Source organism: Chamaea fasciata, unplaced genomic scaffold (assembly GCF_029207755.1).
Source record: "Chamaea fasciata isolate MVZ Bird 193981 ecotype frontalis unplaced genomic scaffold, bChaFas1.0.hap1 SCAF_15, whole genome shotgun sequence".
Lineage (NCBI taxonomy): Eukaryota > Metazoa > Chordata > Aves > Passeriformes > Sylviidae > Chamaea > Chamaea fasciata.
The window spans coordinates 7,623,440-7,641,740 of NW_027094100.1; the positions used below are offsets into that span (position 1 = coordinate 7,623,440).

An 18,301-nucleotide genomic window follows, 5' to 3' on the forward strand; every position below is an offset into this window, starting at 1 on the left:
GAAGAAATCTCCTTAAAGCAAGTGAGGTACAAATTGCAGTGGCTCCAGTGGTTTGATACAGGTTTGGAGAGTGTGATCATGCAACTCAGCCTTGCCATGCAGCACTGGGTTAGTTACCAGGCTGACATCCTGCACAGACATGGAATATTTTGCTCTTAAATTTTTTCTTTGCCTTTTGTTTTGCTGTGCAGTTTGACTGACTTGTGAGTCCTACAGGTGAGCTTTTTCCAGGCAGGAGCTGTCGTGGCCGTGTGGGGTATAGAAAACCCTCAGCTCCTGATTTTTGTTAGGGGAAAGGGAAGTAAAAAGAGGACAAATGCTCATGGAGAAGCCCATCTACATGAGCAACTGCGAGAAGAAAGATGGTCCTGTTGGGTCCCCAAAATGTTAACAAAGCCAGGGTTCAGGCAGAGCACTGGGATGAGCCAGCTCCCAGTAATGGGATGCTCTCTGAGTGGCATCAGCTCCAAAGGATCTCACTGCTTCCAGGTGGAAGTGAGGACTTGTTTCCCTGACCCAGAGGGAGAGTTAGAACCTGGAACACACAGCTCCTGATTCAGCAGAGCACTTAGCCATGGATGTGAAGTGTACAGATGGTCCTCAAAGTGTTACAGGAGCTGCTGATCCTTTGAAAGCAAAGCCAGTAATTAAGAACTTCTCTGAATGGGGACCACTCTGCTTCTCACAGCCTCGTGCCCCAGATCCCTGGTGTTTAACCCATCCTTTGTTTGCAGTGTATTGACCTCCAGTCTGCCTTGAGGAAAAGCCGTCAGGAGGGGGGAGGCTGCTGCAGGGCTGTGTTCAGAGCCTTTTAAAAGGCACAGTGAGAACATTGGATTTGGTAAAAGATGCAGGGAACGGTGTGTTTGTGTCAGGAGCAGGACTGTGACTGGCAGAGAGTGAGGGAAAGGGATGGAGAATCCATGTGGGACCCCACACGTGTTGTACATCTAATAAAACAGTTCCAGGTAGTGAAACAAAGCCTGTCACTCCCTGCCTGGTGTGCTTGTGGTTGGAAAGTGAATTTTTTGGTCAGCCTGAATTCTGAGCCTCGTGAAACAGAATGTTTTCTACACGTACATTTCCACATTAGCTAAAATTGTGGTGGTGCCCCATCCCTGGAAGTGCTCAAAGCCAGATTGGAAGCTGCTTGGAGCAACCTGGCACTGGAAAATGACCTTGCCCATGGCAGGGGGGTTGTTGGTACTGGATGATCTTTAAAGTCTTTTCCAACCCAAACTGTTCTGGGATTCTACAATTCTGAATATCATTAATAGAGCTTTCTTCTGCAATAGAAATGACCCTGGATATTGATGAGAGTAACACAGGGCATGGATAAAAGCATTCCCAGAAAATCAGTTAACACTCTCAGCATGACAGGTTCTTCTGTAGTATTACTCCAACCAGGCTGTGGAGAAAAATAGGATTATTCTGCAGCTATACTTGAATGTTTAAATAAAGAGTGCAAAACAACGTGTGCTCTGTCAGGTTCTGAGGCTTTTGCCAGCAGAAGTTCTTAAACCAAACTCATTATGGCTGGTAGCTGAAAACAAGCTGTCATTACTTATAAATAAGAAATGCCTGATTTGATAAAACATTGATTTATTCAAAAAGGGCTGAGAGAAATACACTTGCATTTATTGTTGCTTTCTGCATTAGAGTAACTACTTGGAATTACACCAGTTAAATTTGGTTCATAGGAAATATTGGCCACATATCAAGGAATAAAATACTGAAATCTGTTATGTAGTAGTTTAGCTTATTTGAGCAAAATAAAACATGGTAATAAAGACAATGACATGGAAGCGCTAACAACTGTGGAATTTTTGGATTAAAAAAGAAAGCTTGCAAACAAGACTTCCATATATACACATTTTGTCTGTGTTCTCGAGTGCAAGCCTGTTTGTGTGTGTAATTGCATTGTAAAATCTCCTCATTTGGATGAAATAAGTTATGTACACAAACATACACACAGCTCCTCCGGTGTACTCTGCAGGTCAGGAACAGGGTTAGGAGCAGCATCTGACACCACTTTGAACCCCACTTCAGATGATCCAATACCCAAAACTCTAGCAAAAATAGGATTTAGGACTGTGTGTTTCTGGGTAGCTGCGATTCTGAATGTTGAGCCATTTGATTAAAAAAAAAAAAAAAAAGCAGCCCTTTGCCCACTGTTTGTGGGAATTATGGACACTCTTCCTGGGTTCATGCACCTGTAACTGCAAGTTTACAAGAAACCAGCATCTACGTAATAGCCTATCAACTACCAGTGTTAAGCAGAAGTTTTTTATGTTCTGATTTTAGAACAAAAAGTAATTAGTAATTTAGTAATTTGAAATGGTGAGGGTTGCCAGTGACCAGTGTTGAATCAAGCTGTCCCATATTGATAATTCATGCTTCTAAATGGGCTAGGTTTAGATGAAGAACAAAGAGTGAGGATACTGTTCAGTAAAGCAACTGTTCTTATGAAGCTGTGTTTTATGGCTTTCAGAACTTACCCACTTAGTGGAGCAAACTTGTAGCACTCTGCTCACCCCTTTCATCAGTTTGCATAATATTAAATATATTAATTTTCTGTCCCCACTTCTCCCCATCCTGCTCATTTTGGTTTCATGCTGTGGCAAATAATTTCCTTTGCAGCTCTGAAAGTTGAAAATAAATTCCGTTGGTAATAAGTGTTTCACACAAGTAGAAACATAAGACTTGATCCATGACACATTCAAACATTAAAAACACCCTTAACAGAATGACAATCAAAAGCCTAAATAAACACTTTTCATTTTCTCCTCCCGCCTGGCAGGCCTCCCACGGCATCACCATGCAGTTCCAGCAGCAGCTGGGAGAAACGAGTCTGGAAAGTAAACTCATCCCAGTGTGGAGCTGCTAGGTAAATACACTAGCGGCTAGGGGTTTTTTACATCTAATGCTTGGTTTTATAAGCATGGGAGAACAAGCTCCACCAGATGCCCAAATCAGAGATTGTTGTTAATACAATTATCCTTGTATGGACACTAAATGGGTGGATGATAACATTTGCATACACACAGAGCTTCATCTGGAATCAGGGGCAATTTTTTCCAAAACCTGTATAAATTTGCTAAAGCGTTCTCTTCAGTTCATAACAGAGCTTTTTATTTACAGCTACTCAGAATGGCATACAGCATAATTTTCAGCAGTCTCCTCCTGGCCATTACTCTAAAGGGGGTCCCATCCATGCCCGGATACGTGGCACTAACTCCTCATTGCACAGGGTTTCTGGTGCCTGCTCCTGCTGGAACGAGAAGTGTCAGACAGCTTGTGTCCTCCACGGGTTCCTCGCCTCCCTGAGCGATCTGTCGTAAGGAAGTGTAGCAAAAAAAGAGTTTTTCAGCTGGCAGTTTATGAAGAACACAATGAATGTCACAGTCAAGAACAGAAAGAAAAAGAGAATGATGTAAGTCACCAGGTCTGGCTTGTTAATTTCCCCTTCTTTTAACACCCTGGCTGTCGACATGTAAAGAGCGGAGGAGCTCACGGGTCTCGGAGTGCTGCTCAGGTAGGGCGTGTTGGTCTGAATCATTAGGTGAGCTTCGGTGGCACTGGTTGAATTGAGCAATTCACTATACATGTTCTTGCTTAAATTTCCTCCGCAGCAGAAGTAAAAACAGGAGGGCAAACGCAGTCAGCCTTTGGCATAGGAAAGAAAAAATGTTCCTGCTTGCAAAAGGCTGCAACCCAGCCGCATGTTGTCTAAAGCAAATTAATTCACTTGCATGGCTCAGTGACTTTCTTTCAAATCTTCTTGGCTCATATTTACAGCATTTATCCACAAATATTAATCAAAAGCGATACAGGTACCTCGTGTCCTGGCCCTGGTTCCCCCAGCACGCCTCGTTTGGGGAAACGCGCTGGCTCATCTGCTGCTCAGCCGGGATGTGCCGGGAGCTCCGGGGATGCGCTGGGAGCCCCGTGCCACCGCTGCACCTGCATGGGCTGAGGGAGGGAGGGAGGGAGGCAGGGAGAGCCTCTTCCAGCCCCGGCCCCGGGCAGGGAGCAGCCACGGCTTGGGCTGGCAGCGCTCACTGTCCGTGGAGGGGAGGCACGGTGCGTTCCCAGCCGGTTTTCGGAAGCGGGATGCACATAAATCCGGCGTTAAACGGCGTCTGCATGGAGAGGCAGCTGCTGCCTTGAGATCCGGCCGGATTTGCCGTCGCGGTTCTCTGCCTCGGGAGGCTCCGTGCTGCCGAAATCCTGGTGAAGCATTAGTTGACTTTCTTAATCCCAGTTAACGGCGCTCTCCGGAGCCGGTGCTAAGACGCTGAGCTTTCTGCTTGAGGTTTCCAGGCACCCTTTTCATTGCTTTGAGAAAAAGAAATTAAAAAAAAATTATTATTAAAAAAAAATTAAAAAATAGCAATGTCCTTTTGTTCAAGAAAGAAACACCAAAAAAGCTTCCCTGGGAATGGGAAGCCTCCGAGCTGCGGGCTGGGGCTGTGCGGGGTCTGTCGCACCTGATTTTGCCCCGACAGCAGCTCCAGGGCAGCGCCACTCGCTCCGTGGGAAGGGCAGAGCTGCGTGGTGCCGCCGACCAGCTCCGCAGCCCGTGGTGCAGCTGGCAGTGACACGATGCTAAAAAGGAAGAGATCTTCGGATAAATTCCCGTGAGTGCCTGAGGTTCTGGCTGGAGGTTTTGAGCAGGGGGAGGGTAGCAGAGAATGGGACAAAAAAGAAGAAAATTGCCTCAAAACCTTCCTTTCTTCCTCAGTCCTTTATTGTTTAAATCTAGAGCAATCAATGTCCTTTTTTTTTTTCTTTATTTCTCTGTGATCCCCAGCACCCTCTCCAGCCTGACAATTAGCATGTTAATTCTTTTTTTTTTCAGCAAATTGCTTTATGCTGCTATTAGCTCCTGGCTGCTTGCCAGCTTGCTCTCACAATCACCCAAGCATCAGATAAGCGCTGTTAATACTTTTATTTTAACGCATTGCAACTTGAAAAACGGGCAGGGGACAGAGCTGGAGGCGAGAGGAGCCAGGAAGAGTAACTGGGCAGAGGAAAACACCATCTCCAGCCCCAGGGTGCTGATCCCAGCAAATGCTAAAGCTGCTTATGATGAGCTGTTGCAGCCAACAGTGCCAGTGGTAAAACATTTCACTTAGCATAATAAATGTTTCTGCCGAGAGAGAGTGAGTGAAGAGAAATCTTCTGGTCAGTTAGATTTGAATAAAATCAAATCAACATTCTCTGAGGCCCTGGTCAGCGTGTTCCTCATCTCCTGCCAAGCTCCAGGTGCTCCGGTTAAGCCCATTGTGCCTCCAGCAGCTCTGCTGGGGTGGTAGAAAGCTGACACAACTCTGTCACATTCCTGTTCACATCCTCCTGCACCCATCCTCAGAAAAGCCATTACCTCTGTGCTTACTTACAAGTCCTGGGAACCCTTTCAGCTACAAGGAGATCTTCCTCTACGGAAGGTTTGATTGATTTTTGTTCCTCTTGCTCTCTCTCTTTCCCCCCCTTTTCTGCCCCAGTGCTCTGACTGCCTCATGCTGCTCTCCAGGATGGTAGCGGGGCCTTTTCCAGCCTGCCCCCAGTGCTCCCCCTGGGAACACATCCCTGCCCGCGGAGTCACAGGAGTCACACCTGTTTACTCTGCGGGTTCAAAGAACAGGACGCCGAGGCAGAGGGCTGGAAAAATCAACAGAGCCACAGAGTTTGCAACTGTCGTGTTGCAATGTCTCCTTTCATGTCTCCTTCAAAGAGGGGAGTCTGTGAGCAGCAGCACGGCCAGGCTCAATGCCCTCCCAGCAGCATCCCATCCTCTGCTCTCTCCTCTCTGAACTGTTTTTGAGTTTGACAAAGCTTTATATCCTTTTTTATTTATTTCCTTTATTGTTTTTGTTAATATATAGGAAAAACAAGAAGGCCGAATCGTACAAATCGTGTGCACAGTCTTAATGTTTAACATACAGGTTCTCTGCAGATGTTACCAGCTCTGTAATGGGGGGAAATACCACAAAGGCGCATAGGGAGGTTATGGTCACTGTTGTGTTTCCTCCCTCCACAGAAGTGTGGTGCAGAAGAAAGGACACTGTCCTTGGCTTCTTTCGCCTCCATCCCTCCCTCCCTCCCCTGAGCCCGTGTGGAGCATTCCCCTGAGGCAGCGGAGGTGTCCCTGGAGGTGGATGGCACAGTCCCGTGATGGGATGGCTCCCTCGCTGCCCGGACAGGGCAGAGGGGACAGGCAGGACAGAGAAGGCACCGTTTGCTCTGCCCGGTGAGAGGCTCCAGAGGGTCCTGTGGGGCTGCATCCCTTCCCTGCACACACAGGGATCCCCTCTGAGCATCTTCTTCCCACCCCTCTTCACATGCAGCTCGCACGCAGACACAGAACCAGAATCTTTATTTTTTCCCTTCTGCTCCTACGGGATGTTCTGTCTCATTCTTGGAAGATCCCTGCCCTGGAGGTGCTGTAGCTCAGCTCCAGTGCCAGCGCTGTGGGCTGAGGTTTGTTCCCAATGGTCACAGTGCAGCTGCCCAGCGTGGGGATAAATCCTCGGGGCGTTTTACAGGCGCTTTGTGAGCACACAGGGAGTTCAGAACTCCTCTTGCTTTTTGGCTGGTGCTCATATAGAAACTGATGAGAAGCCTTGCAATTAATCAGATATATTTCCTGTGGCACTGTATCCAGGCTTAATCTTAAAACAGCTAAATTGCTATAAGTAACACCTTAATTGCAAAAATAAGAGCTGATCCTTTCCCTTTGTACTCCTTAATTTGGAAGAGCATTTAAAGCCTTCAGTTTCTTGTAATTTTTCCTCATTAACTTATTCCTTATTTAGTAGTTTCGCTGGTTTTTTTTCTTGGTTTTTCAGATTTTTTTCATTCTTTCCCAAGGCTGCCAGCATTTAGTGGCTTATTTTGTTAGTTTTTATGTGCACTGGCAGTAGCACTGCGAGGACAAACACAAACACAGAGCCTCTGACACTGGCTAGAGTTTAATGATAACAAACCTCAGAGTGTTGCAACTTCCTGTCCCATTTAGAAACTGGATCAGCATCGATGGCCCTGGTGGCATCATGGGGACAATCCTGGGGATGGAAAGGGTTCTGCCTCCTCCTGTGTCACCCCCATCTCTGGATTTGTCTGCCCTCAGCTACATTCAAGAGCAAGAAATTTTGTTCAGCTGTGTTGGAGCCCCAGCAGACCTTAAGGAATTGGCTGGTGGTTGCGGTGACTCGGTGGCAGTTCTGGTCCAAAGTGTGAAATAAATAATGACATAAACTGTCCAGTGCTGAAAGGGGAGAGGACAGAGCCTGTGACCCTCAGCCCCATCCACAGCCACTCTCCAGGCTGGCAGGACAATCCCTTTTGCTTTAACAACCCTTCAGCCCGACTCCCACCAAAGACAGCACAAATCTTAGCAGGTGGGAATTGCTGGGCGTTCATCCACACTCTGAAAGGCTGGAGCCTCTCCCCAGTTCCAGCCTGGTAAATAATGCATGATCTCTCTCTCGTTCGCAACCCCTACCACGATAAATACCAGCCCAGGGAAATGAAAGTGGAAAGAAACATTATCTTTCTCCGTAATGCAACCATTTACAATCTGTGTTATGATCCTTCTGCTCTGCAGAGTGAGCAGCAGTCAGGGGGATGTTTCTATTAGCAGACCAGAATGCAACAAATCATGGGCTGTAACTTTCCAGTGCCGCATAAAAGCAACTTAAAACCATATAAAGGAAAGAAAATAAAAATAATATACAGGGATTATTTCCTTTTCTGTTCACTCCAAAGGCAAATACTTATTTCCGGGTGCCTGACATTCAGATATTTAGGAACATATTTTCAAGGGCCATAAAACTTAACACTAGACACCTAATGAGGGATCTCTTGCCTTTGGTTCTTAAATATGGGGCAGGATGCCCTGAAGAAATCGGCTCAAGTGCAGAGAAGTCTTGAAAATGCTTTGCTTCAGAAGAGCTTGTGTGTGTTATTTCAAATGAACTTCTACTATTAGGTTTCTCAGGACATTTGCACCAGCTAAAGGAGGAGCATTTACGAAGTCTCAAGAGAAGTCTGAGGCAGTGGGGCTGGAACTGGATGATCTTGAGGTCCCTGCCAACCCAAACTATTCTGTGATTCTATAAAAAGGAGTCTGTGTGCATTTGGTCAGTGCTGCACCCTGATCCTTTGTTCTCCTCTAGGCTGGGAGGAGTGTTGTGATTCATCCAGGCATTGGGTGGGCAGTAAGCACCACACACCTCCTGCCATCCCTGTAAGTTTTGCCACTGCTCCAGCGGATATAGGGAAAGACTCTGGCTGTCATTGGAATGGTGGGAGCATCCCACCTGAGTGTATAGCCCTCCTCCTGCCTGTTCCACTGGTATGCTGCAAAACTTCCAGTTTAACTGTAATGTTAACTTCATTGTAGGGAATTCAGATCAGGAGTGGCTGCGGGTCCCAATCATCTCTCGGAAAAGTGTTGAACTCGCAGATAGAAATCCTCTGGCATCACCCTCCTTCTCCCTACATTAATTTTGCCAGTATCAGGTACTTGGGATGAGCCAAGGATTGTTTGCGAAGCTTCACGGATCATCACAGCATTCTTTTATGACCAGAATCTGTCTTTATTTATGGCTTCTTGCTGGTACAGCTCACCTGTCTGGTGTCAGAAATGTTTCCTCCTCTCTTTCCATCCCCTGGGCAGGGTCTGTCAGTGGTGGGCAGCTGTGGCTGTGTCTGCCAGGCAGCAGGAGACAGCCTGGGGAGATGGGCTTCTTCTTTCTTCTCTGCTTATTGATTTTTTACTCTGTTTTTCTTAGGGTTGATACTGATTGTAGATTCTGAGGGGAGTCAACACCTAGTAATAAAGGTGAGTTATTAAACCAGGGTGATCCCTTAGACACACAGGTGGAAATTTTTTTTACAGATCAGGGATGTTCCTGCCTGTCTGCATGGATGCCAAGCCTGGATGTCTCTGGTCATGTTCTGTGCAACAAGATGCCTATTTTGCAGTATTTTAGTTTTCAAACTCTCCTTAGTTTGAAAAACAGACTTGGTAATACTTCCTTACCCTGCAGGGATCCAGGGATTAATCAGTAAAGGTGACAAGGTGCTCTGATGTGGTTAAAACAGTTAAAAAAAAAGACTAAAGAACCATCTAAAACAGGGTGGAAGATGGAGCTAAACCCTGGGGTGATGAAGCTGAAATCTTAATAAGGTATTGACACACTCTGCAAAGTTAAACTGTCATCCCACTGAAGTACCAGTCCCTCAGTGTGGCTGGCCACTGCTAAAAGACATATTTCCATCTATGACTGTGAAAAAATTAAAGACATATTGAACACAGCGTTCCCCAGCAGGCCAGGGATTGGGGAGCTTAATTCCTTGTGTGCTGCTTGATAAAGAAAAAACAGTTTTGTGATTTCTAATTTGTCATTCAGAACAGTCTGACTCAAGAAATCACATTGCTTGTTTTTAACTCCAGGGTCTCTTTGGTGTTACGATAGAAACTTGCTCTAAAACAGACAGAACACCTCGGAAAACAGGGCCTGTCCTCAGCAGAGACAATCATTCCATTGGCTGAAATCTTTTTTGTGTTCCAAACTGAAGTAAATGATCTGTAGGATGGCAGAATTAAAACTTTGTTTCAATTTCTTTTTATTAAATCCTTAATTCAGAAAAGCAACCTCTTCCCTATTTTTCTGCCTTCTAAAAACACCTGCAGATGTACAAGGAACGAATAAATTTGTCATTTCCATTCCTACAGAAGAGCTGATCTGAAAGATTTGCGCTGTTCACTGAAGATACTCACCCAAAAAGGGAGACAAAAGGCTCTTAGACCCGTACATCAGGTTTCTGTCTGTTTATTCCTTGTTCTGTGGTGGAGTCTGAATCCCAGAGAAGGATTTCATACGTATTTGTCAGCGCTTTCTATTTCAGATACATTTTATTATAGAAGTGACAATGCATTGCCCCTGCCTGAGCAGACCCAGCCTCGAATCGGGTGAAATTTTTCTGGTGATCCAGATTCCTGAATCTCTCCACACACCTTGGAGCACCCTCTCCTTGTCTCTGTGACAGGCTGCTGGGCAGACCTTAGCGGAGAGGCAGAAGAAAAGAAAACCCAGCTGCCAGGAGGAATGGAAAAGGAGCTCTGTGAGTGGGAAGCCCAGCTGTCAATGCCTGCAGGAGGGAATCCACCCTTCCTCATCCCCATGGTTGGCACAGCTTCTCCTTGGGAGTCCTCTGTGTCCTCTCCCCAGCTGTGACAGCCCCGTGCCTTTGGCTCTCGTTGCTTGAGCCTGTAATTATCAGTAATCAAGGCAAGGTGCCTGCCCACGCTGTCACAGGGGATGGCAGTGCGGCGTGCTGGAGCAGCCTGTGCTCTGGGAACATTGGAGAAATGCTCCATGGTAGGGCCACGGCCAGGCCACCAGCACAGTCCTCACTGGCCATCCCAGGAAAGCTGGAAAATGTCCTCAGCAAAGCTGGTCTGCAAGTTATGGAAGGCACTTGGAAATAAAACCTACCACGGTGTGACAAGAGTTGTTTTAATTATCTAAAATCTTACTGCTTCTAAAACATCTGCTTTTTCACAGAGCAAGAAAATTGGTTTTATTTCATTGCCATAATTTCATGGAAATAAATTTGAGAAACTCAAACTCCACTATCAGCTAGAAAAACAATATTTTCTTTTTCCCATCTGTAACAGTGCTCATAAAACTGCATGGAATATAAAGCAAATAGAAATATTTGCTACTAATTTCCCCCATCAGTGAAGTAAAAACTTCACCCGATTTTTGACTTTGCAGAGGAAAGCAGTGTTAGCAAGGGATGGTTCTTTTGATGAAAGATGTTGCCTAGATAAAAGCAGATCCATTCCCGTTGTATTTTAATTAGTTCTAAACCTATGCAGGTGAGGAGTACAGTACAGTATTGTTATTAAAATTCATGATTTATAATCAGAACAGTTAGTACAGTCTCTGAGAACAGCAAACTAAAGAGCTTTTAACTTTGGTTAATAGTGGAATTATCTAACTCCTGCTATCATTTAACCCACTGCTAAGTTCTTAAGTTGGGAGAAACGTTGTGATCATGAAGTGAAATTGTTGCTTCAAGATCATAAGGAGAAAAGCTGTGATCCTTCTCAAAGGCTACATCAGGCCAGCCATTAATTATGAATGTTCATTAATTATAATGGATTTTCTGCCACAAAATCTCTTTAACTGATCTCTTGAACAGAACTTCAGTAGGGCAGCTGTGACAAATGTAGGAGGAATTCCCCTTTTAAAAGGCTGGGGGTTTCTCTCCTGTGGCATCCATACTGCAACTGAAGCAAAATGGCTAATGAAGTCAAGAACCTCATTCTTTAGAAGATCAAAGTCATAAAATTTTATTCATTCCCTTTGAGACAATGCTATCAATTACAGCAAAGAGATTTTTCCCTGTAACTTTTTGTTGCATTTTTAAAACTCTCTAATTATTCCCCAAGATCATCTTCCTTTGTATTTCACTATAAACCAATTTACTGAAGTGTCAGGAATCTAAAAAAAAGTATCTCTAGGAAAAATCATCATCTATTATTCTTAACATATATTCTTCTTAAGAACAGAAGTAACACCCTATTCCTCTTCAGCAGAACCCAGCACAGGCTGTTTGGTTTTCAGAGTGCTCTGCTGGCATTCAGCTACACAAGATCTATGTTCCTAGAAAAGGAGGACTCAGTTTGGTATTTTTGTTTAGTGTTTATACTCCTCATCTTCTCTCTGAGCTGCTTCCATCTTCTCTTTTTGGGGTTCAGGACTCTTTGCTGAATTTTTATCGGGTAAATGTCAGCAGAACTTCTTTAAATCACCCCTCCCAAGTGTATTTTTGTGTCCCCATTCAGTTTTGGGGAGTCCTGGAAGGTAGAGGGGGACAGAGGTGTTTAACTACATGGTCACAACACAACTAAATTTGGCTGTAGTTTTGAATCTGTCTTTGACTGCAGTTTTTAACTCCTCCAGTGCCAGGTTGTTCCTAGAGCTGCTGCCATTGCTTTCCACTGTCTAGGTTTGCATTTGGCAGAAATATCCCAGATATGTGTGATCCCCACTCTGTAGCCTGGGAGTGCCCATATCTCTTCAGTTACAAATTTCTACAGAAGTAATTTTTTCCTTTGATATTTTAGAAAAGAAAAAAATCATAGAATGAAAATGTTGCATCAACGTTTTTAGTGGTTATTTAGAGAATGAAGTGTTTGGACATGTTGAAAATACTGCTGGGCACCTATTTGCATGTGTAGGTGCCTAAATATCTGAGAAAAACAACCATCTGGTGTCTCTGGACTAAGATCCTCAGAAAATATGTAGTCTACTGAAAGAGAATTTAGGCACATGCATTTCTTTTGGTGATTTTCTCAGCTCCTAATATCTCCCCCTCTAATATGCAGAGAAAGAATACACAAAAGGCTTTGAAAGACTTTGACACCTTTGTACTGTCTGCATGTATTTTACAGATAACATTATGGAAAACGAGCAGGAAAAACCATGTATTTTATACAAGTATTCTGCTCTCCATTTTCAACATCCCTTAGAACTCTTCCTTTATAAAATAAATAATTGCCTACTTGGTGCCTAGATAGTATTGCCAATTATTTCAAAGTCAATTAATTTCTGAAATAATTTTAAGCTACCTCAAATTGCTTCTCTTCCTTAAACACTCATTTTCATCCATCCTGTTCCAGCAGAATTTCAGATTTCATATTTTAATTTCTGTAGAACTCCTGGGTTGTCTAGAAGAGAGAATTTGGCTTCATCATGCCAGAACACAAAGAAAACAAACCACTCTGCTGGTAGGAATCAGCCCTGCTTTGTGCACACCTTACCTGGGAGAGAAGACAGAAGCATTAGCACCTGGATGCAGAATATTTTCTGATCTGTGCACGGTGTCACTGCTGCAAAATACAAAAATCCTGTAATTCCGAGCAGAAGACCATATTTTGCCAGCTTTGGGTGGAAGTTCTTGCCGACATCAAGGTAACTCCCAGTGGGTGACTGCCACCAGAATTTTGGGGTTTATGTTTGGTCACTAGATTAAATGGACACTGAGAAACACTGGTTAAAAAATCCCCACTCCTAAACGCAAGAATTGTTCCAGCTTCCACAGGGCAAAGCCTGGGACAGGAAATTAGTAAAATTATATTAATTTCAATGCTGATTCCTCAATTATAGGGCAATGTCTTGATTCTGAACCTATTACATTAATCTCTTCCCTCAGTGTTGACAGTATTTAATGCCAAAATTAATGAGATATTCATTGATGCTGGGCCAATTCCCTGACTTGCACATTGTCAATCAGGTAGAAATCCAAATGTTCACCCACTCTCTAAAGCATTTTATGTCTCCGACTCCATCAGAAGCACATGACACCTCTTGTGGATCATGTGGAATAAAATCAGATATTCTTTCCTTTTCACTCTGATGGAAAAGAAAGCACCCCACGATTCTCAACTGTATAATCGTTTCCTATAAAATAAATTACTTTATCTGTCTTAATACTGTCACACTTCTGTTCTCCAGTGATCTACTTCTTCCATCTGTGTGCATAACTGTAATCTTCTCTACACCTACTCTATGTATGCTCAAGTGTCAAAATCCAGCCTCAATCATTCCTGTCATCAGTCTCTTGCTCCTGATGGGGTAGAGGGTAAAACATCACTGCTCCTGAGACTTCTTTGGGAGATTTCTGGTCTCACTTTGCAGAGTTCACATGAGCTCTCCGAAATGCAGTGTGACTGAGTTTTGCTTTGGTTTTTGTCACCTGAAATTTTCCACTTATGGAACAACACGGTATTTTCACTGCTCTGTGTGTCTTGTTTCCATCATGACTGATGCTGCAGTGAAGCATAATTTCAGGAGATATCCACATCACCCAAATCTTATGGAAGTTGACTTGCTGTTTCTTATTGAGTAATTCAGTGTGACTCATCCTTTGTTCTCTGATACAAATTTTTTCACTCGTTTGCAGAATATTGTTCAGACAATTGAGCTTACTTACTGAAATCACCATCGTTTCTGGTGAGGCAGCGCAATCACTCTCCCCTTTCACAAAGCCCTTGCAAGAGAATGAGGTGACCCATAAGTCACCACCATCTTGTTTGCCTTAAAATACAGACTTTACTTGGCTAAACAAAACAACTGCAGGAGAAAAGAAGCTGTGCATCTTCATAGTTTGACGTAACAACGTGCCTCTCCTGCTGAGCCATGACCTACTTTGCTCACAAAATGCTCTCATTACCTTCCCCCAAACACGAGGCTGTGGGAGCCTCAGGAATTCTGAACCTTGAGATCAGAAGTGTCAGTCACTGACAGTCCTGCAATGTAGACTTCCTCGGGAATCCCTGTGTCAGGGGCTGTGCTGCTTATTGTGGCTCATGGAAATAACCCCTCTCCTCCTGCAGCTGTTTGTATCATTTCCTGTCCCTGCTCCAGATTCCAGGCTGCCCTCAGCATCCAATCCTCAAATTCACAGCAGGGGAAATTTTGCCATCTCATGAAAGATTCTGATACTTTTTTGGACTGATTTATTTATCAGCCTAATTAAAATGTTTTGCTCTGGTAGTTCGAAATTTTTTCTTTTTTTTTTCTTTTCCTTTTCCTTTTTTGTTAATGGAGAGGAATCCTTTTTCTCTACCCAGTCTATTGTGCTCATTCAAAACTTGGTAGGATGCCTGCTCATGGAGAAACAGGAGGCAAGAGTTTAAGCATCAACAGCTGTGGGAAGGACCTACAACATATGGGACATTTGGTAATTAGCCAGTCTGTATTATGTAAGACATAATATCACGCAGTTCTGCTAAAACTTGAAAGCAGAGGGAAGGAAAAGGATGGCAAATGACTGATTGCAAAGACAAAGATTCTTAACTGTACATTCATATTGTTTGGATCTTTTAATAAATGCCTAAAATTTGCTTGTTTAATTCAAGTTTGCTGCAGAGCAAAGGCTTGACTTTTGAAGGATGTTTATTGATAAAAGAAGAGATGTTTGAATCATAAATAGCCACAGCTGAGAGTGATTTACAAATGTATGACTGCAGCAACTGGCTGTGAAATAAAGCCTGTTCTGGGATTTCTCTGCTCCAGTTGGAGCAGGGAAAATTTCTGATGTGTGTCAGAAGACAGAAGGGTGAGCTGTGGACTTTTAAAACCCTCCCACCCCCAGTGCGTGGTATTTGATGTCCAAATGAGGCAGGCATTTATACTTCCAGAGGGTGAAGTCATCAGAGCAGAACCAATTTGGAGCAGGGAGAACTGGGAAGTTATGTGCTGAATAGATCTCAGTGACGAAAAATTAAGTCAGTCTGTCCTACCAACTATGGATGTTGAGTTGGACACCACAGGGAAAGTTGGAAAATTCTGTGTTGGAAAGGCTATCCACTCCTGGGATTTCTACAGGCAATTTCTTTCCCCAAAATTATTCAATGTTGTTGCGCCTGGTAACATATTGGAAAAGCAGCTCACATGCACAGTGTTTAGGGACCCCAAATGAATTTACAAACTCTCTCTGGGGACTGGTCCAGTATGTCATTTCCTCCCAAATACTGGAACTTTGAGTAACATTAGAGAGTCTTACAGCACATTTATCAGCTTGAAATTTGGAAACCACTACACTGCTGGGAAGCAGAACTGTTTTATAATAATATATACCATAATTTTTGAAAACGCGTGCCTTTGTAATTAAGATGCGTACAGGAGTGGCAGAGTGAAGTCCAAGGCATTTAGAGATCCTGTGTTTGAAACTACAGCCCAAATGATGAGTCTTAAAGAATTCTGTTCCAGTAAAGCATAATCTTCCAAGCATTAAATGCTCAGAAGGTGCCATTTGCAGTAGTTCTCAAACCCTTTGCTTAGTACTTACAAATTTATTCTGTATTGTATTTTGCTTACTTATAGTATTGCTTTACTTGGACTTACAGAACTCTCCCTTCCATACAGAAAAAGCTGTTTGTGCTTTATCTTGTAATTTGTGTACTTAGGTTAATGCATCTTTTATTATTCACAGTTCCAGACATTCTCCTGGTGGAGCTCAGCAGCCTTACTTTCTGAAAGCAATGCCTGAATCGAGGATGAGAATTGCCCTCTGAGTTATGAGAAACACGCAGAGCCCAGAATTTTCCTCAAGAAACTCCCAGACAGCTGCTGTCCCTCTACCCAGTGCCACACACTGTGTTGAGAGAACTTTATTAGAAATCAATGACAATTAGTAAAAAAATACTCTCTGAGCTTGCAGGAGCCTCAGGATCTTCCATGGCCGCAGAGCCAAAAGGTGATGTCCTGTGCTGTTCTTACCAGTTAGCTGAAGTAAAAATCTGCAGTGATATGCAAAAATAAAACAGGGAGAGGATTCTGGTTTACAGCTGAAACCACAGTCTGCCACTGGAGGACATTTATTAGAAGTGGCCCAGACACTGCTTACCCTCCTCATTTTGAGTTGTCCCTTTCTCTGCAGTAGAGTTCATTGATTTCATCAGGGCTACTCACATTCTTAAGTACAAACACTTCTAAGTGAGGGTGAGACAATTGTACCATAACTGATAGACTTTTTCAGACCTCTTTGTCCATCGCCTAAATTTTTTATGCCTCCGGAGTAAAAAAATAATTTGCATCAAAAATCTTCATCTTAGATAAAAGATTTTAGTTGCTGTTTAAAAAAAGTGAGTGACACTACCTCTCAAAATGCTGCAGATTCACTTTTCAGATATGCAATTTTCATTCTATTGGATTTTTTGACATAGAGTTATATAAAACATCTAATAGCAAACTCTCCATTTGCACCTTCCAGAAGGCAGAGACTTCAGGAGTTAATGTAGGATTATTTTTAGCATGTATTCAAGTTTATTCATGCTGAAAGGTAGTACTTATCTTTTGTAATTTTAGAGTAGTTATTTGAATAAAAACATGAGTATAGTTCTATTTTAACTGTCATGTGACATCTGGGAACTGGTTCAAGACTCTCTCTCTCGGAGAGGTGGAAATCTCAGCAGTTTTTTCTTTCCAACACCTCAGTGGTACACACAATACCTGTGTATGTGTTGAGACCTCTGTCTGTAAATAATATGAGTAACAAAACATGAGTAATCTTCTATACACTGAGAGAACATTATACCAGAAACAATGAAAGCATCTATCGACCAGAGAAAGTGCAATTTTCAGTGTTCTCGGTAGGAAAAGCTTGTTGAAGTTAAATTACCCCTCTGAGTACAAATTCCATGTTAAGCTGTCACTAGAGACAGTGTTAGATAAAAATCTGTGGCTGAGTATTTTCCCTCTAGCTGGGTAAATATTTCTGTTAGCCAACTAACTGAGCCCTTTCTCCAGCTCAGAGATGATCTGTGCAGGAGTTGCAAGTTTCTCATGTTTTGGGGTCACTTTCTATGTAAGTCTGATGCTGCTTCTACTCTCTAATGGGATGGTGGAAAACAAGGGGTCTGCAAGTTTAGTGTGTAATTTTGGTGGAAGGAGTTGAACTGTTTGTCCGAGAGGACACGCAGGGATTTTGCTGGGGCAGGCGAATGTGAAGGCAACAGCAGGAGGTCAGCAAATTACACAAGATTTTATTTGTTCCAAGTTTGATTTACAGGAAGAGGAATATAAGCCTCTTACTTAGAGATGATTGTGGGTCTGAAACTGGGAAAAGCTTTGCAGTAAAAATAATAATTAAGTTACAATGATAATGAGGCTGTAGTTATTCAATGCCAAGTGATCTTTTTGCCTCTGCAGGCGATGCATGATTGTACATTTTGATATTCAAGGTAATCTGGGTTGCCTCCAGCCTTGGGGCCTGCATTGATAGGTCTGTTCTGTATCATCCTGGAGAAGAAAATATACCAATATTCACAGAATAATGCCTTTCACAGTCTCTCTCTCAAGCAAACATGCCATAAAAGTATTTGTGATACCGGGTCCATTCACAGTGGTGTTTGAAGAGTCAATTTATGATGTATTTCTTCTGCTGATCTATATTTCTATTCAGTGCATTCTGAAAGCATTTTCCAGCTCTGAGTCCCAGTGAACCAGCCCTGAATGTGCAGCTTCCCTCGATGATGGCTCTGAACCCTCAGGCAGAGTTTGGCCCTGCACTCACACAGCTCGGTCCCTCAGTGGAGAGCAGATCCATGGCAGTGCTTCATGACATGACCAGTGCACAGGAATGAGAGAAGAGTGCTCAACTTCCCGCTCACAGCACAGAGAATAGCACAGAGCCATTGCTGTGGGGTCCCACTCTTTCCTCACACCATGAGCTGTGTGTGGGGCTGGGGCAGGCACAGCAGAGCTGTGCTCTG

The 18,301-nt window shown here is 43.5% G+C and overlaps 1 protein-coding gene across 1 annotated transcript; it reads right to left on the reverse strand.

Moving 5' to 3' along the window:
* Positions 1-1,585: 1,585 nt before the first annotated feature.
* Positions 1,586-5,533, reverse strand: SMIM32 (small integral membrane protein 32). The gene is given in 5 exon segments (XM_066197355.1): positions 1,586-3,643; positions 3,645-3,666; positions 3,838-4,338; positions 4,491-4,608; positions 5,403-5,533. Coding segments are annotated over 3 exon segments (438 nt in total). The 5' UTR covers positions 3,897-4,338; positions 4,491-4,608; positions 5,403-5,533; the 3' UTR covers positions 1,586-3,286.
* Between the last annotated feature and the right edge of the window lie 12,768 nt (positions 5,534-18,301).